The 24,701-nt window shown below is 40.0% G+C and overlaps 2 protein-coding genes across 2 annotated transcripts in view; both read right to left on the bottom strand.

The window, feature by feature from the left end:
* Window positions 1-24,701, bottom strand: part of LOC115436826 (contactin-associated protein-like 4) — a 262,042-nt gene that overhangs the window by 228,663 nt on the left and 8,678 nt on the right. The gene's annotated exons all lie outside the window — the stretch shown is intronic.
* On the bottom strand, window positions 6,711-10,656 carry LOC115437691 (E3 ubiquitin-protein ligase TRIM39-like). The gene is made up of 3 exons (XM_030161001.1): window positions 10,404-10,656; window positions 7,917-9,946; window positions 6,711-6,737 (listed from the first exon to the last, which is right to left on the bottom strand). Exon 2 carries the CDS (start codon window positions 9,942-9,944, stop codon window positions 8,304-8,306), a length of 1,641 nt encoding a protein of 546 aa, XP_030016861.1. The 5' UTR covers window positions 9,945-9,946; window positions 10,404-10,656; the 3' UTR covers window positions 6,711-6,737; window positions 7,917-8,303.

Genomic DNA, 24,701 nt, shown 5'->3' with positions numbered 1-24,701 from the left:
TTTACAATGCAAGATTTACATATTTTATACATTGATAGTTTTGTTTTTTTATAAAACAAGACAAAAACAAACAAAAAAAACAAACAAAGACAACAATTGAGTAGCAATTGAACAATGGGCGTCAAGTCTGTTCTTTTTAAGTATTTATAAAATCTATCCACGGTCTCCAACATTCCTTGAATTTGTCCTGGTCCAGCCTTAGTGTAAAGGTGAGTTATTCCATTTGAGCAATTTCTTTAAAGGTCCCATATTATGCAAATCTGACTTTGTGACAGTTTTCTTACAGTAGTGTGTGTTGCAGTTCCTCATTATGAGGTTGGAATTTGAAAACTGTCTGTTTCCTCCTGCCTTGCTACACCACAGTTTGTGAAAATGCTCAAACGGCCGAGTTTGAGTTGGGTCCGCTTATGACGACATAAGCGGATTTAACTCCTCCCCCTGACTGTGCCCCCACCCTGCATGAAAAGGTGAGCCCCACCCTGGCAAAGCGAGCCCCGCCCTGGCAAAGTAGCTCTTGGACAACAAACATGGTGAAGGCGAGGCACGCAAGTTGTGGTGTTGTTGTCTGCACACACCAACACCATAGTTTATTTTTGCTCCCCACTTCCGAGCCTCTCCGAAAAAAGTGTCTGGATTCTATTTTTGATGGTCATGGACCAAACAACATTCCCAAACGCTTGTATGTGTGTGCCCGGCATTTCACGGACGAGTGTTTTTTAACATGGGCCCATACAGCTGCGGCTTAGCACAAAGACTCCGAACCAAGAAGGACGCAGTACCAACGCTTCGTGACCCAAGTCCAAGTGTGGGAGATGGAAGTTCTGATCATTTTTTTGTCTCTTTACTGCATAACCCTACATTACGGGTAAGCTGGTGGTTGATGTGTACGTCTAACGTTAGCATGGCAGCTAACATAGCCCGGTTACTGCTGCTAACGTTTGCGTCCCCGTTAACATGCAAGAGCTGATAATATCCAGAGACATTGAACAGAACTACTGTGAACACGGGCCTTTTGTGGTTGGCATCAGTAGAGTTAGCATCAAGCTTGTTAGCAGCTGCCTGCATTAGTGGCGGCAGGCGTCTTTCCGTGTCAGGTCCACGAACCCGACACAACACCGCCGTTTTCCATCGGGGCTCAATCACGCCTCAAGGCAAAGAAAGCCAGTGTTTGGAAAGACGATCTGTCTGAGACATGTGTATGATGGCTTCACAGTCAACATTAGCGCGTAGTACCGCTAGCGTAAGCCGCGTCCTCTCCCAGAGAGGGGAGGAGGAGTGGGCGTGGACAGATGCGTTCATTTGCATACCCGGAAGCAGGCCCAGAAACAGCCTGTTCTGAGGAGGGCTGGTGAGAGGGACTTTTTCGACCGCTGAAACTCCGAACAAAGGATGATTTTGGGGCGAACAAACTTAAATACTATGTTTTTGGGCTTCTGAGACCTATATGACGTGACTGAAAAATAGCATAATACGGGACCTTTAACCAGGTCCTTCCATTCATTGAGTGAGGGTGTTTTGTCTGTCAACCATTTCCTAGTGATCACTTGTTTGCTGGCAATCAAGATGATATTCCACAGATATGTTTTGCAAAATCCTTTTATACCACCTGGTCGTTTACCAAAGAACATATTCTCCAAATTTAAAGGCATTTTTATTTTCATGACTTTGTCAATACTATTCCTGATTTTTTCCCAAAAGGGAGATAATTTGGGACAGTTCCAAAACATATGATGGTGATGAGCTTTTTTCATCCCACACTGTCTCCAGCATGATGGATCTACATTTAAACCTTTTTGTGCAGGTGTTCTAAAAAAGCGAATCACACTTTTCCACGCAAATTATCTCCAACTAAGTGAAGATGTACTTTTCCATATATTTTCTTGTATTTTAGTCCATTCTTCCATAGTCAGTTCAAAATTGTCCTCCTTTTCCCACTTTTCTTTGATATAAAACCGTATTTTCAGCCCTAATGTTTTGTAACTCGGTGTACAGTCTTGATATTAGCTTGTTGTTTGGGTATGATTTATAGGATTTCAGTCAAATTGTCATTATTCCACTAAGTGGTCTGTCTAGATCTACTCTGTTCATTTTGTCCAAATAATGACAGATTTGTAAAAACCTATAGAAATCTGAGTTGTCAAGATGGTAAATCTGTTTTATTTCTTGAAAGCTTCTCAGACAACCTTTATGAAAAAGGTCACTGTATTTCACTAATCCTTTTTTGATCCATGTCTTGAAATTCTTGTCAGTCTTATTTGGGATAAAATCTTCATCCAGTGCTATCCACCTAATCATCAGACACGATTCATTGCTTTCTTTTACCAGCTTTACCCAGATCCTCCCTTATGAAACAAAAATATATGGCAATATATTGAAAAATATAATGCATTATATTAAAAAATATATTTCCATATATGGGAAAGTAGTGCATATATTTCCAATATACTGCAATATATGCTTTAATCATATATTGATACATATAAAACATATATTGCAATGAAGACAAAAACTGCCCTATATTTTTACATATAGTTTAATTGAAACTCAATTTCTTTCCATTGACACAAGTTTACATAAAACAGATATTTATCAACACTTACATTACTTGGTATGCATAATAACATATTTCATGAAAATATGCATCGTGATATACATGAAAAAAGTGTTAACTGAAAAAAGATGCCTTCTTAGTCATTTTGGCAACATAGGATGAAAAAGATGTACATATATATACATGCATATTTTTTGAAGTGTATTACTAAATATATAATTACATATATTTAGTAATACACTAGACAATATATGTTTGTATATATGCATACATGCATTATGAAGTGTATTACTAAATATATAATGACATATATTTACATATATAAGTAAATATATTGTCATATATGTTTCAATATATGGAAAGCGGCAATTTCTTATGTATTTTTCAATATATTGTAATATAATACAAAATATATTGACACAATATATTATTCTGTATATTTTAAATATAAATATATATTATACAATAATATATTGACAGTCAATATATAGAGAAATATATTTTCTTTGCATAAGGGCTAAGAGCGGTTTCAGACCATGGATTGAGTGTAGTCTGCTGCATATATATTTTTATGGCATTGGTGTCTTACAATTCCACACCACCTCATGGGAAGTTCAAAAAAGCTGCATTTGGGAAACCCTTCTGGGACATCCTTCATTTCTGTACCAGTCAGAAATGTGTGTGTGAACTCCATCTGGTGACAGACAGAAGAGGAAAAGCTCAGCGCTGAAAAATGAATCAGTGTCGGTCTGTCTGCCGGTGGAGTCTGATCTGTAAAGAGTGAAAGGCCAGAGCTAATAAGCACTTGACTAGCAGACGAGTCCAGTGACAGCAGAATGGAAAAGAGCAAGACACTCTGACCTTTACTCATAAAGATTAGACTGGAGAGGAAAGGAGAGAGAGAGATGAGAGGGAAACGACTGGCAGAGCGAGAGGCCGTCTGCAGATTTACTGAGTCCACCCTGTCAGATGGAATGGAAACAGAGGTGAACTGATGGCCCACGCATCAACACCTTCTATCACAGCTGTCACTTTAAATCAGACGGATCTGCCGTTCTCTGCCTCTTAGTGTCTACGAGGACCACAACCCACCCCCCAGGAAATGTATTTACAGTTAATGACGGTCAGGAGAGTGGCATCAGTGCTTTCCCAGCAAATTACATTAAGGCACCAAATTATGCTGAAGAACTGATCAAGAACCAGGGAGGAAGTTCCCAGTAACTACATGAGAGAAATGTATTACTTGATGGCCAATGTTTCCAACTCCTCAGTAAGAAAAGTATCTACAGGGGGTCCCAAAAAATCTGTACACCCTTTTTCAGCCTACATCACATAATGATGCACGCATATCTTGGCAACAGAAGCGTTGCTGTTCTCCAGCGGTTCTGACTGACAAAGACGAAGTAGCAACTGATTAGCAAACTTTTACAAACTGTTCCCAGTATCAACATGTCTGGTTGTTGCGTATACAGTTGTACCAATCGCTATTCCACCAGAGGATTAAAGTTTTACAGGATTCCGACAAGATCACGACCATTTCAAAGCAACTGGCGGCGTCTGTGTCTGCAGGTGATTAAAGGTGTGGACTGGAATGAGGACAGAATCACAAATGTTGGCATCGGCAGTGCCCACTTTGTATCAGGTAAGGTTATCTATCTACTCTTTCATTTTATGGGAAGGCCTTGTTTACATTAGTGAACTGTTATCTATAAGCCAACAACACTAAACAATAGCTACTTAACCTGCTATACAGGTGCAATTTGCTGTGAGGACGTAGTTTTCTCATTGGTTGATTCTAACCCAAGCTTCATACATCGTTGTCTTGAGTCCTTGTCTTTGACTAGGGAGAACTTCCGATTTCAAAACACAAAACTCCGAGTCTATGTCATGGGATTTGATGTTCTGTACAAGACCACATACAACGTATTCATAAGCATCCAGGGACTTATACACTCAGTTTCTCTCTGGTGTACATGTTCAGTTTCTCAACTAAATACAGGATGGGGAAGCAAAATGTACAATATTTTGAGGCAGGGATTGAAAGACAGTGTATGACCAATTAGTTTATTGAAAGTCATGAGAATTTATTTGCCACAAGAAAATGTCCATAATACAAAATGTTTTTATTCTATGTGTCCTCCTTCTTTCTCAATAACTGCCTTCACACGCTTCCTGAAACTTGTGCAAGTGTTCCTCAAATATTCAGGTGACAACTTCTCCCATTCTTCTTTAATAGTATCTTTAAGAAAGTCAACATTGCTGTGTGATGTTCTATCGGTAGCATGTTCTAAAACGCCCCAAAGGTTTAGATCTGGGCTAGAAGGCGGCCTTAAACATGATTCCCAAAAACTGCTAAAGTTGGATTTGTTGCTGTTGTCAACAAGTGTTTTGGTGTTCTTGTGTAAGATTTTAACTTCAAATCCTATTTTACTGCATTTCTAACGGTCTTGTTGTCTACCTCAAGTTCAATTGCCATTTTTCTCATGGATTTGGTTGGATCCTTTAGGATTTTGGATTTGAGAGCTTTAATAAAAGCTTTGGTACGTTTTTTGTTGCTTCCTCCACTTCCAGACTTTCTGGTAATAGTTTTGCTCATAGTCATTCTCTTCTTTCCATTATAAACAGTCTTTATGGACACTCCAACTATTTTTGAAATCTCCTTTGGTGTGACGAGTGCATTCAGCAAATCACACACTCTTTGATGTTTGCTTTCCTGATTACTCATATGGGCAAAAGTTTGTGAAAAGGTATGGATAATAGTGTTAGGTATGATTATGACATCAGTATATGTTTGGGTTCAAAACAATTGACGTAGTGTCTGCTGAGAAAAAACAACTAAATGTTCATTGTAAATTTTGCTTCCCCACCCTGTACATATATTTGTCCACTTGGTAACGTCTTCAAACCACTCGTTAATAGAACACGGATCTAGCAGTCGGACACCATTTGTCAAAGTCAACTTGTTCACGTAACATTCACGATCTTTAGTCGATAATCCCCTTGCATAGCTTGACAAGCTGTTTAACTCCGCTATACTTTCGTTGCCAAAATGCTCGCGCTTACATTCTACGTCATCATTGTGTACAAACAGAAAAAAGGTCTATACACACTTTAAATAATTGTAAAGTAGGTGTTTATTAAAATTCGTTTAATTTTCAAAATGTAATAGAATTTCCAAACGTCATTTTCTTGTTTTGTCTGTTCCTCCTGTTCTCACACTGACGTCCGTTCTGGTCCAGACTCTGCTGATAACGACAACCAATGGAATCACACACATCACCAAACAGCTCCCTTGGTATTTACCTGCATTCACGTTCAATGGCTACTCTGAATTCAGCGACTGTTGCAGGTCTCATAGCGTAGACTTTGTCTTTTAGGGATCCACATAAAAAACAGTCTAGTGGTGTGAGGTCTGGGGAACGAGGAGGGTATTCAACCAAACCCCTCCATCCAATCCACCTGTTTGTCCAGTTCCCCAGACCTCACGCCACTAGACTGTTTTTTATGTGGATACCTAAAAGACAAAGTCTACGCTGAGACCTGCAACAGCCACTGAATTAAGAGTAGCCATTGAACGTGAATGAACGCAAATACCAGTGGAACTGTTTGGTGATGTGTGGGATTCCACTGCTGGTGATCTGGACTGAGGGACACATGATGATCTGTTGAAGCAGATTCACAGTCAACCTGGACTTATTCATAGATTGGTTTTATCAGGTTGCAGGGGCTTTGGTTGGTTTATGATGGGAAAACTCTGCATTTTTACATCATTTTTTAGACTATTTACTATATACTATTTACTAGAATATTACAGTTTTAGATTTAAAAAAAAAAAAGAAGAAACAAGACAAATCTTTTTACAGTTTAATATATTTATTGAAGTTTTACATTTAACAGAAGAAATAATGTGAATATTTCCATTTGTTTCTTCATAGTTTACATGTAAATACATAGTTCAGATATTTGAGCAGAATCATCCAAATAAGTTGAAGGTTTGTGATTTATCAAATGGATTGATTGGATTTCAACTTCAGTAAATTTAATCAGAACATATTTGAACAAATGATGAATCATTTCAATATATTTGCTTTTAACTAATATGGTCTAATCTCTGTCTGAGCTGATGTGAAAATAATTAGTGTTTACAATAATTACATGTGTTTGTCTACGAACAAATAGAAAACAACTGAGCAAACATTTCATATTTAAAGGTGCCGTATGTAGGATTGTGGCCAAAACTGGTACTGCAATCACATTCCAAATGCTGTAGAGTGTGGTATCCTCTCCTCCTCCCCCCAGACTAGGGGTTGCCAGATCCAGTGTGAGCGTCTACTACTAGTGTTTCCACTAATCCTTGCCACCACAACCATAAATTTCATACGTCCTGCACACTCAAATGAAAGTTTACACAGAACCAGGAGATAGGGAAAAGGGAAATGAGCGCCCCCCCCCATAGTATTATAAGAAACCAGCTGACCCCCCCCCCCCCACACACACACACACACACACTTTTTTTTTCGGATTACACACCACTACTCCACAGAAAACAATGTACTACAAGGAGCTACCATGGCAAGAGACAAGTCCCAAACCGGTACCCAGTCTGTTCACCAGTCCTACACCGGTACCCAGTCTGTTCACCAGTCCCAGACCAGTACCCGTTCTCTTCACCAGTCCTACACCGGTACCCAGTCCGTTCACCAGTTCTTCACCAGTCCTACACCGGTACCCGGTCTGTTCACCAGTCCCAGACCAGTACCCGGTCTCTTCACCAGTCCTACACCGGTACCCGGTCTGTTCACCAGTCCCAGACCAGCAGTCTCTTCACCAGGGCCAGGAGAAGACTGCAGCCCGGCCTCAGGAGAAGACACCGCCGGTCTGGGACCAGGTGAAGAGACGACAGTCCCGGCTCTCAGTGGCTCTTACCGGTGTTCAGACTAAGGCAGAGCCGGCATTGGTCTTCAAATTCTTCTCCTCTTTCAGTCGTCTCCATGTTTCTAAATCTTCTCCTATACAGATCCTTGTTTTGTTTCTCACTTTGTCACTTTGACGTATTTGGGAATAATAAGAGTCCTTTTAGGTTTATTAACATCAGACATTTGTGATCAGAAATGTTCCAGCTGCAGCTCAGTGGAACTGCCAACCTGGATACTGAAAGGCTACTGACTGTGATTGGAAGACAGAGCCTCAGACCAAAACACACTATGTCAACATAAACATCATTTCGGGGCTGACACCGAACTTTTCAAATGCAAATATTCTGGCTGGACTACTACTGTCGTAATATCAGTATTTGAAATGAACATGATTCCTTAATGTCTGGTGACATTCAGGGCCATACAATTACTTAGAACAGAATTCATACATACTGCACCTTTAATGGTTTTTTTCATTTCAAATGTAGACAGTATATGACTGTATTTATTAAAGCTGATGAACAGAATCTTTACTGTTATTATTGAATATTGAATTCTCCTGAACACTTCTATCATTTAAATGTATAAAATCAATCCCATCATGGAAACACATTCACAATCCCAACATTTGAATTCAAGTTCACATTAAAACACCATCATTATCATTGGATTAAATCACAGACATCAGAATGTGTCAAACCAGGATTATTATCAGCACTAATGTGAGTATTTCAGTGCATTTGGATCCAGATTCATACACGTTTAAACAGTTTACATCATCACTAAGTTTAGTGACTCCAGTAAATCAGAGAAAATCTGTACATCTGATGAATTTCTTACTCAGTGTCGACAGGAGTGATGATCAGAGGAGCAGAGTTTGTACCTCCAGCATTCATACATGGACTGAAGTATGGGAGGAGTTTATCGTTGAAGCAGCAGCCAATGAAGGAGTAGATGAGAACTGAAGAACCTGCGTCATAAAAGGAGACCAGACCCTCCTCATAATCCACAAACACCCCCACCTTCTGAAGACCAGACTGCACAGACAAACGGACAGGAGGACCAGCAGCAGCATAGTACTCATTTCCATTTCTCAACCTGATGGTCCAGAATCCGAACTGAGGTCTCAGTCTGATCTCTCCTTTCCTGTTGATGGACTCTCTGGCCACTCCTAAATCCCATTTAGTCTTTCCTTTGACCTGAACCTCGAAGTAAAACCTGCCTGAAAAGAAACTCTGCTTTGCTAAGATGCAAGGACAACGAGAGAATCTCTGTGGTTTGTCTGGAAGGTTCCTCTTTTCATCACCATGATGAACCTGTTTTCCATCATCAGACAGGATGAGATAAGGATAAGCTGTATCTGGATCCAGAGTCAGATCCACCTCATACTGTTGGACTCTCTTCAGCTCAGCTTTAACCACCTTCTTCATGTCTTCTCTGAGTTTGTCCTCCAGCTTGGACACAGCTCTCTCCACAGTCCCCTCATATGATGGTGGACGGACGCTGACCTTTGTCCAGGTCTTCATGGATGGAGCAGCTTTGACACATGTGAACCTCTGGACAAAGTGGAGGTGGTCTTCAGAGCCTGAGAGCTGCTTCACCTCAGTGCTTCTCTTCTCCAGCTCACAGATTTCCTGTTCCAGCTCTTTGATGAAGTCTTCAGCCTGTTTCTCGGTGCTCCTCTGCTTTTCTTGGATCTTCTCTAAGAGCTGGTCCAGACCTCTCTGAACAGACTCCATCAGAGCAGTGAAGACCTCAACACCGTCTGCTGTCTCTCTGTCTGCAGCGTTCTTACTGAGCTCCACTGACCGTTGGATCTCCTGGATCTTCAGTCGTCTCTCCTGGATCATCTGCTGAATTTCAGCCTTTGTCTTCTTCAGCTTTGGCTTCTGTTCTTCATGTTCATCTTTCAGAGGAGTAACATCATGACCTTTGTGGTCTGAGTAGGTGCAGTGGTGACAGATACATGTGTGGTCGGTTTTACAGAACAGCTCCAGAGGTTTGTTGTGTTTCCTACACATCCTGTCTTCCAGGTTCTCCACAGAGTGGATCAGCTGATGTCTTTTCAGTGCTGGAACTGTCAGATGAGGTTCCAGATGAGTCTGACAGTAGGAGGTCAGACACACCAGGCAGGACTTCAGGGCCTTCAGTTTGGGTTCAGTGCAGACGTCACAGGGAACTTCTCCTGGTTTGGCAGCTTGTTGGTCTGAGCTGTAGATGTTTGGTTCATGTTGAGCTTCATGTCTGAACTGAGCCACCATCTCTGAGATGAAAGTGTTGATCTTCAGCTGAGGTTTTGTGTTGAATTCCTCTTTACACATGGGACACTGATATGGAACATTAACCCTCCAGTGTTCAGAGATGCAGGATTTGCAGAAGTTGTGTCCACATGATGTAGTGACTGGATCAGTGAAGACATCCAGACAGATGGAACACAGGAACTGATCTTCAGATCGGACACGACCGGCAGCAGCCATATCTATGGACCAACAGAACAGATACAACACTGAAATATTTGAATTATATAATCAGTGTTTATCATCATGTGATCATTTATTATAAGGAGACTCATAAAAGTTTTTTATGGTCTTCAGATAAGTGTGACTGCTCAGTCACATGACTCTACAGCAGTGATAAAAATCCATAACGTCAGTCCAATACTTGGACTTTGAAATGTTCTGGAAGTTCATTGAAGTGTAACTGTAGAAAATGTTAGTGGAAACAAAAGCAGGAAGAGACGTAGAACCGAAGTCCAGACCATCTAAAGGACATGGGCTGTAATAATATAGAATCTGTGTAAATCCTGTTGGTTTATCCATGTGGTTCAGTGATAGGAACCATGTGAGGAGAGTTGGTGTGAAATGAATACAGTTCTATTTGTGTGTTTGCAGTTGCAGTGTAGTGTTGAAGCTGTAGATCAGCTCAGTTGGACTCACCTCTGTTTGTAGAGACTCTGCTGAGACTGGAAACAGATCTGATGAAGTGGGTTTAAGGTTTGTTCGATGGTTCCACAGACACGTCTGCAGCTCTGCTCACACTGAGAACAACTTTAACTTTGATTTCTGGGAAATGATCTTTGTTCTGTGGAATGTGGCTCCGCCTCTGACCTGTTTCCTGGTTGATGTTTTGGTGAAATCCAAGTGTGTGTTGTTTTATCACAGAGCACAGACGACATGTAGAAGGGTTCTGGTTCTGGTTCTGGTTCTTTAAATACATGTGTGGAAGTGTGGATGTTTAGAAACAGCAGTCAGAACATTATCTGTCCAGTCAGCTGTTGAACCTGCAGTTTAGGTTCTAAAATATAAACAGGATCTGTTTATTTGTGGGCGGTTCACATGCATGAACATGTCTGTGACTGAACCGGTTTTTCATGACTGTCTGTCATCATTAGTGTGGAGTCACATGAGCTGGTTCTGTGTGAGTCTGGACTTCAGGCCTGTTGGTCCTTTGTGTTGTGGTCTATCTAGTGGTGGTCTGCTGGTGTAAATATGCAGAATGCTGTCAGGTTTCAGGACACACACATGAATATGAACTCAGTATTAGAGTTTGTACCTAGTATGACTCCAGCTGTCCTAAACAAAAAGAGAAAACAAACACAAATATATGACAAAACTCTGACTGAGGAAAGAAAAGTCAATTTGTTCTCACACAAAAGGAAGAGTTAGAGTCAAACCTGAAATGTTTAGACAAAGTACAAAACAAATAAATAGATTTTCCCCAAATTACAGACTGAAGTAGAACTGACCAAAAATACTGAAGTCATGGATGTACAAAATCATTTTAGTTCAGGTTCCACATTTAACCTGATTCGCTGAAATTCACTTTTCTTTGGAATGTAAGTGTTGCTGGAGTCAGTGTCAGGTGTTTGAACATTCCCTACTGTCATGTAGTTTCCTCTGTTTTTTTGCACATTTTTCTTGTGTCTACAGTCTAGTTTTCTTCTCACAGTCCCAGTCATGCTGGAGTTTGGAGAAGCATCTCCACAGCCAGCAGGGTCGGCACACACACCACCTCGCTGTTTGGCGTCTGAAGAGTCAGATCAGCAACTTCTACATCACCATAGATACATGTCTCATCCCATGTCAGACAAACCGCTCCCTCAGCATTTGATGAACTTTTCAAAGCACACTTGAATTTGTCTTATTCTACTGCATTAGGGAATGTCTTCACATTTCTGCAGACAACAGTGTATAACATGGATGTAGGGAGAATGACAGAGTCACCTAGAGTCAAAGAGGTGAGTCCAACTGCTGAACAGGCCAGTCGCACTCACATCAGTGAGTTAGAGGATTAAAGAACGCTCATATGTTTCATGTGGAACAAACTGTATGTTGTTGTTCCTTCAAATATTCACCATAGTTTTTTTAACCTTTCTCACTTTAGTTACAAAAATATATTTAAAACATTTGATTGTTGAGCAAAACAAACTATTTCAACTCTTGTATTCACATTAAAAACTTGTTTCCTAGGCATCATTTAATGAAACATTATCCATGTTCAATAAGAACGATGAGGCCCTTCTTATATCTGTGGTCTAGGTTTAAAGCCAAGCACAAGTTCTTTAATGTTAGATATTTGAAACATTTCTAAAACATAATCAGGTCACAAGTATCAGACGGTCGTTTATCACTGGGAAAGTTTCTCCTTCAAACACAAAGAATATCACCAAATTACATCTTTTCCACTCATTGATGAGAAAATGGTTAACGATGAAATGCTTTCAATGATTTTGTCTAAACATGTTTTCTCCACTAGTTGGAGTTGATGGTGTCGAGTGTAAAGCTGGACTTGTTTGTAGAGCAGAGGAGGAAGAGATGTCAGTCTGGAGTGAAAGAACTGATATACTTTAGGTAGAAGGGAACATGTTTTATAAACCAACAAGCTCCTCAGAGAATTATGATGACCATCACCATGCATTCAAAGTGTTCCCAAGTGAGGAAAGGTGTGGAGTAAACATTTGTGAGCTGAAGTTTCATAATCGGTTTGATATTCAAAGCTCATACAGAGCTTCTGATGAAAGTCTGGACTTTATACCTTCATTCACTATGTTTTAACTGAGTGACAAAAGGAAAAAATAAATTTTTCTGGAAATTATATTGTTTATTGGAATTAGTTCTTAATCAATTTTAACAATCTTTTTTCAGTGTAAATGACAGAACGCTTTTTTGAGTGAAATTAACCATTTAATTAGTATCAAAGCAACTCAGAGCAGTGTTAAAAGCCTTTAGTGTTAGTTCAACTCTGTTTTGCGAGATGAGGAAATGACTCTTGGAAAGTGTTAAATCTCTAACTATTTTGATAGTGCTAATTTAACTCTGGAGAGTGTGGAGCTATATAAACCCTGAAAAAGGGTTAAACTCAACTCTATGGGAGTTGAATCAACACTGGTGTTTTTGCTGTGTACAGAGCCTCTGAACGTCCAAATGGGTCATATCTGATGACTGTATTTTACACCAATTATTTACAAGTATTGATAGGTTTAGTGGACCAACAGTTATTAAACAGTTTAGATCAGTAGATGCTTTTGGTTGCTAGTGGTTGTTTGGGTCCTTAAAAAAATGGGGGCAAATTAAGTAACATAAGACAACAGAGCACCTGGAGGCCGGGTTTCCCTCTCATTCCTTGCTCATACTTCAGTATCCACTTCACTTGTAAGGACTCCGATACCTGACACTGACTCAATTTGTCTCCCTTGTTAGCCGAGCACTATAGGTAGCTGCATTACACTCCTCCTGCCTTACTGTTAAAGGGAGACCAAGCTTAACATGAGGCCACACCACAAAGAGGTTCCTGTATAGGGAGTCGATGGATGGATGGATAACTGAAGAAAGGACCAATGAATCATCAATAATGCAATGATATTCCACCTGACAGGTATAGAGAGGAACATTAAAGAGAGGGAGAGGGAGGGAGTTGTAAGTAAAATGAAGAGTCGAGCAGAGGGGAAAGGCAGTGAAAGGTGGTGTAGACTGGCAGGACAGCTGAAAGGAGTGGTGGGCCATCCTGCAAGATTTAGTATCGATCCAATACCAAGTTCATACAAGGCCAGTATCACAGATACCAATAATGTTTAATAATTAAGGTGGACCCATCGTCACGTTGCTACATTTGAATGAATTTTGATGAGCTTTAGATGTTTTTGTTTTTTTCTTTAGGATTATTATTAACTACACTAAGCAACTTTAAAAACACACATTTAAAAATTTGCTAGATTTGTCATGAGATGTACTCAGAACACGACTCCACGCAGTACTCCAAACAGCTTCTCAGACACAATATGCTGGTGTTCTGCCTGACTGACTGGGATTTTTCTCAACCACAGACCAATTTATGAAAGTTGTATTCACTAGAGTACAAACTGGGTAGGGGAGTGAAATACTGGGATGTTAACCAAAAATGTGTAGGCTTCGTACACGTGGGACCCTCCGAATAAAAACCCTGAAGTAAAAATGGGGAAAATGTCTGTAGCAAAAATGCCATGTTTGAGTGCAGCCAACTGTGATTATGCAGTCAGGATTAGGGGTGCAACGGTACAGGTAGCCCACGGTTCGGTCCAAACCTCGGTTTTTGGCCCACGGTTTTGATTCGGTTTCAGTTCGTGTTTTATGCGTAAAGAAAACAGTGTTGTTTTTTTTTCTCCCAAAATTACATTTTTATTTGGCTTGTCAACAAAAACTGAATTTCACAGTAGGAACCAATTTTATCAGTGTACTGAACAAAATAACTCTTTCTGTTCTGAACAATAGAACCCTTTCTTATTCCTTTACTTGTATACAGTCGTATAAAACACACATATGCACACATAAGGCCCAAAGGGGGCTTTTTAAAATAAATAAGTTCCTGTTCTGCATAGGAATGTAAAAGAAAACGGCGGTATAAAAATGCCATGGTTATCGACCATCCGCATTTCCTTGTAATACAGGGGTTGGACAAAATAATGGAAACACCTTCACCTCAGGATGATAATGCCCCAATCCATACAGCTAGAATTGTTAAAGAATGGCATGAGGAACATTCTAATGAAGTTGAGCATCTCGTATGGCCGGCACAGTCCCCAGACCTCAACATTATTGAGCATTTATGGTCAGTTTTAGAGATTCAAGTAAGACGTCGATTTCCACCGCCATCGTCTCTAAAAGAGTTGGAGGGTATTCTAACTGAAGAATGGCTTAAAGTTCCTTTGGAAACAATTCACAAGTTGTATGAATCAATACCTCGGAGAATTGAGGCTGTAATTGCCGCAAAAGGCGGACCTACACCATATTAAATTATATTTTGTTGATTTTTTAAGGTGTTTCCATTATTTTGTCCAACCCCTGTAGTGTGTCACAGTATTGTATGTGTCAGAGTCCTGCACCAGGTCAGGTACCCGTGTGTACTTAAAAGTGAGTTACTGTGTCGACAGTGTGTTTAACTACAGGACAGGTTGTGGGTCTAATGTTCGTGGGTGTGGGTTTGGAAAAGTGATGGATCTGTGCAGCACTCTGATGTGTGATGAGTCTGTCACTGAGGGGCGGGACTTCCCTGTGCAGGGTGCTCACATGCATGTACACACACAGAGAGAGAGAGAGAGAGAGAGAGAGAGAGAGAGAGAGAGAGAGAGAGAGAGAGAGAGAGAGAGAGAGAGCGGTATATGAAGCACCAATGCAAAATCAATTGCAGAACCTAAAACCCACGGTCCATAAGGGCAGATCGTCCCTTCCAGGACGGACTGAACAGTACAGTTTTCCCCAGTACCGTTGCATCCCTAGTTGGGAAGCACCGTGCAAGAATGATGCAGACAGATGTTGCATGTCACTTTGGTGTCCATCACTCCACCATTGTTGTGTGTATGTCTTGTGTGTCTATGTGTGTAATAAGAACAATAGCTACAATTTGAAATATCGTCCATCAATCAAAACCAAAACATTCATGAATTTCATTGTGCGTTTTTAAAGTTGCTTGGGCCCAATCCCAATTCAGCCCTGGGCCCCTCCCCCTTACTCTAACCCCTCCACCTCCATTTTGCACATTCATGTGAAGGGGTAGGGGTGTCCCAACTCTCAATGAGTCTGAGGGGAGGGGCTAAAGGGGAGGGCTGTTTGTCCCTCCAAACTGAGGTTTTTCAGGACCACACTACAAACAAAAGGATATGAGAAATCTCCCATAATTCTGTTTGAGAAACTGCAGCAGTGTGAGGAAAGAAACACACAAATGTATGTAGTTACTTTGTAAATAACTGAATCATTTGAGTGATCGTTTAATGCCATTTCAGTGTGTTATAGATCGCATTTTTGTGGTTTGCAGTTGATAGCTGCAAAAAGATGCCCAAAGCCCATGGAACAGAGACGGTTCCAGCTGCGGACGACATGAGGAATTCTGTCAGAAAGAAAGTTGTCGCATCTGTTTATAGCGGCATCGAGGACTGATGATGACGTAACAGGTCTGGAAGGGTTGGACCATTTCATAGGGGAAGGTTTCGACCCCTACCCCTTGCAACTCCATTTCAAGGGGTAAAGCCAAGGGGGAGGGCTAAGGGGGAGGGCTAAGGGGGCTGGCCGAGGGGTGAATTGGGATTGGACCTAGTATAGTTAAAACACATGACAGAATTTGGGCAAAGTTTACAGTAAAATAGAAAAAACAGAACAGCAACAACTATTAAAACAAATAAAATATTTAAAACTTTTTCTTCTTCAGTGCAAAGGAAATTATATTCAATGAAATCTGAGGTGTATTTTATTCAGTTTTGTTTGAATTTGCTTCAATTCCAGTAAATGTATTCATTAAATAAATGATAAGGGGAAAACTATTATTTTGAGGTCTTATCAGAATTTATACTTTTTGCGTTGGCTGGATACATGCTTGTTTGTTTGCCTACCTGGGACTGCTAAGTCACGTCACGATACAAGATTAAATCACATGGAGGGGGAGGAGCCAGGTGCACCTGCCTGGCTGTAGCATAAGCTGTTAAACTGGTTGTACCCAACACTTACATAGACACAGACAACCACTTCAGTGATGAAACTGCTACAGCAGCAGAGAAACAGACACTAAAATATCAATCTCATTAAACTGGTAGTGATCAATATCACTACCAGCGTTTATATCACTATTATCGATACTAGCATCGATCCGCACACCAGTAGCTGAAAGGAAAAGAGGACAGGGACAGGTAACAATCAGACTGTTATGTTGGTTTGGAAAAAAAGCTCATCATTTCCATGAGAACACTGAGCCTGAATGGTCATTTCAGCAGCGTGATAACATGTCAAACAGACAGAGAGTCTAATGGGTCCGATGTTTGGGAGCAGAAGGTAACAGACGACTGAAAAACCACACCAGACGTCAGCACACACTACCTTCTGAGTGGTTTAACACCAAACTTTGTTGAAGAAGGTATACACTAAACATACATGTAAATCAATACTTAATTAGCCGGCAATCTGCACACAAGCGGAACAAGTTCCAATTAAAGTTTAATTCCACCTTTAAATGTAATTCATCTGGAAAGTGATTACTGTAGTACAAAAGTCTTTTTCAAGTCTATTGCAGCATTAATTGCGGCGGCATCACTGCTGATTACTGTGGCTGTTGCCTCAAAAGAAAACCTTTACGCTCAAAGACTGCCGGTTAAAAAAAGATGAAAATGTGAGTGAGTGAAACTAGTGAATCCAGCAGTGTGTGTAGACGAGCAGAAGGGAACTAAACAGACAATAATTTGGAGGAAAAATGAACAAAGAGAGGATGGAAATGGGGTAGAACAGTACTGAGGCTGAATAAAGGAGAGTGGGGAAGCAGAACATCAAAACTACAGATAAGACAAATAGTGAGTGGTTCATCCTGCTGGTTCCTCGTGAAACAAACATTCATCTCCGATCAGGTGCCTGACAGTGCTTTTAAGATTTCACACAGGCTCAGATGTGAAAAATGATGTGCAAGCACAAACAGAGTGCGTGTGCCACCTTTCAAAAGAAACTGTTGGGTATGACAAAAACAAGTCACAACCCCCCCACACACACGCCTCACATTGGATATGAAGCCATTTGTCACAGCTGAGCCTCGAAGTGTGAAAAAACTCAGAACACAAACACCACGCACTTGGAGTTGAACATGTTCCTTATTACTTGGTGTACTTCGTAGCTATGTAATAATGCAGTGGATGGTTCATTTTTGATCATTTTTACTTTATCTTAACCCTTAAAGGCCTGGAACTACTTTTGTGTTGACTTCCAAATGATTTTTTTTCTCCAAATCTAATCTTTCTTAAGTGATTTATCACATTTATTATAATATTATCATCTGCATTAGGGATGCAAATGATCAATTAATCCATTAATCATTAGTTGGTTGACCTTATCAATCGACTAACGATTAATTGATAAGCGGCAATTTTCCTGAGAACCTGAATTTCTCTTTGATAGGGTCTGTAAGAAAAAAATCTAAATACTGTTTATACACTTCATGGAAAAAGCATGTCATATATGACTGATTTATTTTAACCATTGGATACAGTACAGACAATGACATTTACAGAGTAGAACTACATAAATTCAACAGAGAAATTCAATAAAATAAATGGATCTGAAGAGGGGCAGTTTAGAAGAAATGGGCATTTCTGAGCTTGCATCACTGACATGATGAAGCGAGAATTCCGCAGAGATGCCGCTTATCGACAATTAATTGATGGTGGATTAATTTAATTGTTTGCATCCCTAATCTGCATGTTGCATTATTCAGTGCAAATCATGTATTTTCTTATATTTAATTTACTGTTCATGTAGATCAATAAAACTTCAGAGTAAATTCAAAGGTCATTATATCAGAACCAAAGAAAAAGTGACTTTTAAAGCAAAACATTAAAATAAGTGTCTCCATCCAAATTCCATAGGTTTTACTGATGAATCAACGTTGCAGAAGATGCCAGTGTTTCCACGGTAACTACAGAGCCTCTGAACGTCCAAATGGGTCATATCTGATGACCATGAAAAGATGAAGAACTGCATTTTTAACACTGACAGGAAGTGTGTGCCACCTTTGAAAAGAAACCGTCAGGTATGACCAAATAAATTCACAAACCCACACACATGCTTCACATTGGATACGAAACCATTTGTCACAGCTGAGCCTCACAGTGTGACAAAACTATGTGACATAAAGACCAAGTTTAAAGAGGCACTTGGACTTGGGCATGTTAGTTCACACCTGTATCTGTTCAGTGTGTTATACGACTCAATAAAGTCCCATATATTCCATTATAATGTATCAGCTACAGCTAAGCTAAAAACAGGGCTGAACTGTTGGTCACCTTATCCTTACATAACCTTTTGTTTGAATTCCAAACCACTTCGGCCAAAACGCGAATATAAACAGAAACATCTGGAAGTTTTTAATGAGTGCGATTATCAGGTCATGATGACCCACCAAGCCAAGGATTATCACATTAGAACATCCAAGACACTGGGCAGTCCACAATTATGGTAGGACACCAATCCCACCATAATAATAATCTTTCAGTTATCCAGTTATCAAATAGCTCTCCTTCAGCGCAAGTACGGACAAAAAACCTGAATGATGTTATTATTAGGAAAATTCCCTTACAACCCCCACAACTGCATTTTCTATTTTTAGCTTACCGGCCGACAGCCCGTTAGCTGTTGTCGTCATGTGGCGTCTGTTACAAAAATTTCAATCGTCTTCTTCTCCGAAACTACAATTCCGATTGCCTTCAAACTTGGTATACAGCTTCTTTATGATGATGTCAACACAAGGGATTGCAATTATTTTGATCCAGATCTGATTCTGGATTTGGTGCCACTTTGAAAAATTTTCCCATTATAACAGATAGGAAGTGGATTGATCCAATAAATCAGTATCAATGATGTCAAGTGTGAATTTGAATTTTGTACAGATCTGATCGGAACATGACCAAAACATGGACTATTTCTGTAATAGAATAAATACACAGAACTGGGGGAGAATAAATGGCATCTGGATACACTTCCCAAAGCTTTGAATTTGGCTGGTAAACTACAGGGCCATTGGTCCGATTTTTTGTATATGCATATGGAGTATGAATTATGGGTGATCACTTAAGGCTTGCATTAAATATACCATCTTTGATAAACACAAATACACCCGGCCCTATAGTTATTAAGTCAAACTGAACCCATTATGAGCAATATACGTAAATAAACAAATATATGTAACAACAGTAAGATGATTTTATCCACACCTACTGTCTTAGAAGGAAACCTGAACTGCAGACTACAGGTGGAGGTCAAACTAACACATCAACCAACCAACCATCACTCCCTAAATGGAAGATACAGTCCACATATAGGGGATGACGACAGAATTTAGGGAGCCCATAGTATACCAGTCCCTTCAGAAAAACACGACTGCATAATTCAATGCATAATCAAGCAAATAGGAAAGATACAGTAGATCAAACCAGTCCCCCATGTCCTACAGGAAAGCAGGTTCATACTATTTTACACCCCATCCAACTGTACGTTGGAACATCAGAGTAAGTCTCTGGATACACTTTTCCAGCCCAAACATACCTTAAACAGACTTAAACAGTTCTACCTTAAACAGACTTAAACAGTTCTACCTTAAACAGACGGTCCGTTCTACCTTAAACAGATGGCCCGTTCTACCTTAAACAGACTTAAACAGTTCTACCTTAAACAGACTTAAACAGTTCTACCTTAAACAGACTTAAACAGTTCTACCTTAAACAGACTTAAACAGTTCTACCTTAAACAGACTTAAACAGTTCTACCTTAAACAGACTTAAACAGTTCTACCTTAAACAGACTTAAACAGTTCTACCTTAAACAGACTTAAACAGTTCTACCTTAAACAGACGGTCCGTTCTACCTTAACCAGACGGTCCGTTCTACCTTAACCAGACAGTCCGTTCTACCTTAAACAGACGGTCCGTTCTACCTTAAACAGACGGTCCGTTCTACCTTAAACAGATGGTCCGTTCTACCGTTCTACCTTAAACAGACGGTCCGTTCTACCTTAAACAGATGGTCCGTTCTACCTTAAACAGACGGTCTGTTCTACCTCAAACAGACAGTCTGTTCTACCTTAAACAGACAGTCCATTCCACTTTAAATAGACAGTCCGTTCTACCTTAAACAGACGGTCCGTTCTACCTTAAACAGACGGTCCGTTCTACCTTAAACAGACGGTCCGTTCTACCTTAAACAGACGGTCCGTTCTACCTTAAACAGACAGTCTGTTCTACCTTAAACAGACAGTCCATTCCACTTTAAATAGACGGTCCGTTCTACCTTAAACAGACGGTCCGTTCTACCTTAAACAGACGGTCCGTTCTACCTTAAACAGACGGTCCGTTCCACCTTAAACAGGCGGTCCGTTCTACATCATTGTGGTGAAACACTTCTGTTATTTGTGACACTTGTGATTCAGGAATGTCAAAGCCATCTTTGAGCCCTGATTAGAAAATACAGAAGTCCAACAGAACCAGCCCTTTGTGGGATGGACTGGATGTTTACTTCTATATGTTTGATTATTATGGGATGGAATTTAACCTGTTCCATTTAGTAGTAGCCTCGTTAGAGCAAGGGATGGGACAAGAATCTTTTTTTTTTCTCCTTTGAAACTCCTGTTTTTCCAGTTCCCACATATTTTCACAACTTCATGCATTTTTTGCAAATTCCCACAATTTCACCACATAAAATCACATAAAAACCTGCGTATTCCATCGCATATTCAAAGATTGTAGCCTGCATTTTTCTGGAAGGACTGGTATATCGTGTAATGTTCTTCAGTGTACTCATAAAACTGCCCGATCAGATGTACTCAAGTTGACAAAAAAAACAATGAGCCATGGTTTGGACTGTCAGGTGTGAAAAAGCCCTTCATGACTCTTGAAGTAGTTTTGGGTAATAAAAGGTCATCACTCAAATGTGGCTGAAAACCACGATAATAACCTTCCTGCTCCATCGTCCGACTCAAAAGAATTAAAATGGTCTGTTAGTGTTTCCTTCAATCTGACATCTTGTTGTTTGCAGAGTAATGACTGGTCTTTCAAAAGCAACAGCCCAAGGTCTGTCCTGCTGTTATAGATCCACTCAGTCTCTGCGGTGGGAGGGAGGTCTGGAGGATGGTTGTGTGTGCTATCAGATATTGATGCTGTGATTGGAAGCCTATCTCCTAAGAACAGTCATTGCTTTTAATCATGGCCCTGATCGCTTTCTCAGTAGTTTAAGATGGAATGGAGCCTAATCGCAGATGAGGTGTCAGCTCTGAGGGTGCTGATGTTGGGGGGTGGGTGCTATTAGCCTCCAGGTGTCAAACATGTGCCCCGTGGGCCAAAACCGGACCTCCAAAGGTTCTAATCCAGCAAGCGGCACCATTGTACAAAGTGCAAAAATAACACTGAAGATATTAACAGTCAAGGGTGTTGAACTTGTTTTAGTTCAGGGGCCACATACAGACCAGGTCAAATAAGAGCAGAATAATCCTTTAACAATAAAATATAACTCTGAAAATTACGTGCAATTCTAACAATATTCTTGCAGTTACTAAATGTTTTGTGCATTTGTAGATCTGATCTGTAAGTTGTGTTAATAATAGGGCTGACACATAATATAGTAGAAATTATTCTTATTTTTGTTCCAAATTCCAAACTTCTAAATTTCAACAATATTATGCCAAATGTTTGTGTAACATTGCATGTGATACACATGTACAAATGATAAGTTGAGGCATAATATAAAAAATTGCACTTATTTTTCTTAATAAATTTCAGTTTTTTCAGGTTATTCACACCTTTTTCGTGAAAGGATAGTTTGTAAATGTAAATATTTTCATAATTTAATGTCTTTTATTGCACTAAAAATAAGAGAAAAACTTGTCATTATTTACAGGTTATTATGCTATTATTTTAATGGTGTGTCCCGTCTGAGATCAAATTGGGCTGAATGTGGCCCCTGAACTAAAACAAGTTTGACACCCCTGATCTAAAACAGTATGTCAGGTCTGACTTTACTGTAAAACTGACACAGAACTGAGAAAAAAAAACAGAAATAGCGCTGTAATGTAAATAAAAAATAAATAAATCAGTCACCTAGAGATGCATTAGCGGAGGTAAAACAGCAAACCATGCATGTGATCGGAACCATTTGCTGTAATCTAGGATGAAACACCTGCATTTAAAGTACCTACATTTATCTTGTAGGTCGGATTTGGAGTCTCTGATAATCTCTGTTCATTTAGTGAGTAAATGAAGTGAAAGTGGAGCTGCTCCTCAGAGATCAGCTGGAGGAGGCTGACTTTCAGCAGCAGCAGGAGATGGAAATGAGATGGAGACATTCATTTATTCATCGATTTTCTCAGCAAACAGCTGGGATCGCGTGGGCTTTGCGGTGGTAATACAGCTGGGGAGGAAATGTGACACAAACAGCTCTCCTCATCTACAAAACAACTAGAGCGCTGCTTGAAAAATGCAGGAGTGAAATGACATGACAAGTGGAAGCGCCTTCCCGTGTTGTCAGCAGGAGGCTGGTCATTCATTACACTCCCACCTCTAATCCCTGCGTTTCCTCACTCTGACGGGATTATTATTGCTGACAGGAAGCGTGATGAATCTTGCAGGGAGTCTTGAGGCCTGAAGATCTGATTCACCGTCAAGAATATGTATAACAATTAAGCTAGTGCGTGTAGACAGCAACAGCGCAGACATGTTATGACATTGTCCCTTGCGATGTTGAATTTAAAGCGTCAAGTTTTTTTTGGCCTCGAGGGCAGAAACAGCTGGTGAATGCAACACACTGACATCAACTTTTAAACTGGTTTTGACTGCATGTGTTCCAGTGCATATTGACAGTTTACACATTCAGCAGGAAGTACAAGTCATAATATCCACATAACATCATCCAGCTATAGTTATATATTATTATTATTATTATTATTATTATTATTATTATTATTATTATTATTATTATTATTATTATTATCATTAGGGATGCACAATAACTATCGGCACCGATAATTATCAGTCCGATTTTGGAAAAAAAATTATATCATTCAGATAATTCCGATAATTAAAGTTTTACTAAAAAATACAGCCCATAGTAATAAATCTAAATTGCTTAGATTTGGCCCATTTCACCAGTATACAGTGCACATTGTTGCCTTGCCGACAACCATAAAAAACAAGAAGAAGACGAAGAAGAAGAAGCAGAGGTGTGCATTTTCATTTTGCTTTTGTATTGCTCTGTCTGCGTGAAAGATGCTTGAACTTCTATCTCATATTGAATTGAACTGAATTATAGATGTTAATGATGCCAGCTCCAACAAAAACACAACTATCCTCATTTTGTGTGGTTATGAAGTAACGAAAACATGAACGAATATGTCATTCTCCGATCTTACGCAGGACACCTTAAACAATGTGGTAAATAAAATAAAACAAAGAAACGTTACCAACTGAGGACAAGCCTCAGATTGGAATCCAAGGCATGTGCCTCTGAGCTAACAAAGCCCTTCAACTGTTGCCAGGCTGCTTTTGGATCCTCCCTACACATCCTACACAATTACTCATGAAACCTTCCCCACATGTACGAGCAGTTGTCGGTGTAATCATGCAGATGATTGAATAAAGGGGAAATGCTGGGGTGAGAAAGGACAAGAAAATACCCAGAGAGTGACTTATAAGAGCAGTAAACTCCTGTTCTCTCCTGTTTTAATTTCAGCAGATAAACACAGATAGTAAATATGGGATTGGCAGGTGTGGTTAAAAATTGCAGTAAAGTTTCCATCAGATGTGTGTACTGCTCTACTTGTCACAGAAGCAACATGACAGCTCCGGGGGCGCAGAATTGTATAGGGACGCTAGGGACCAGTCCCTACCAGTATCCAGCCACTACTGTGTTGTCCCTATCTATACAGCCGCTGTCCGTAGTGTTTAGTTAATGATTCTGGCACACAAAGGGTTAACAGTCAGTCTCTGATAGAAGTCCTGCATCTAACGTAAATGTCGCTCTCTGATTGGCTCTTTGGTTTTGCTAAAATACATGTGATTGGCCGTCCCCACTGTCACTCCATCTACTTGTAAAAGGAACCTGCTAGTTGGAGCGCTAACGTCAGTTTTCAACATGTTTGTATTTGTTCTGCCTGGGTCAGGTCAGCTAAACGGATCTGAACGTCAGTGGAGTCATTTACATGTACATGTGGACATGTGTGTGTTTGTGTGTGTGCGCACACCCGTGTGTGTG

The sequence above is a fragment of the Sphaeramia orbicularis genome, chromosome 17 (genome assembly GCF_902148855.1).
Source record: "Sphaeramia orbicularis chromosome 17, fSphaOr1.1, whole genome shotgun sequence".
Taxonomy (NCBI): domain Eukaryota; kingdom Metazoa; phylum Chordata; class Actinopteri; order Kurtiformes; family Apogonidae; genus Sphaeramia; species Sphaeramia orbicularis.
The sequence above is the reverse complement of the archived record's forward strand: the minus strand, read 5'-3'. Positions and strand labels throughout refer to the sequence as shown.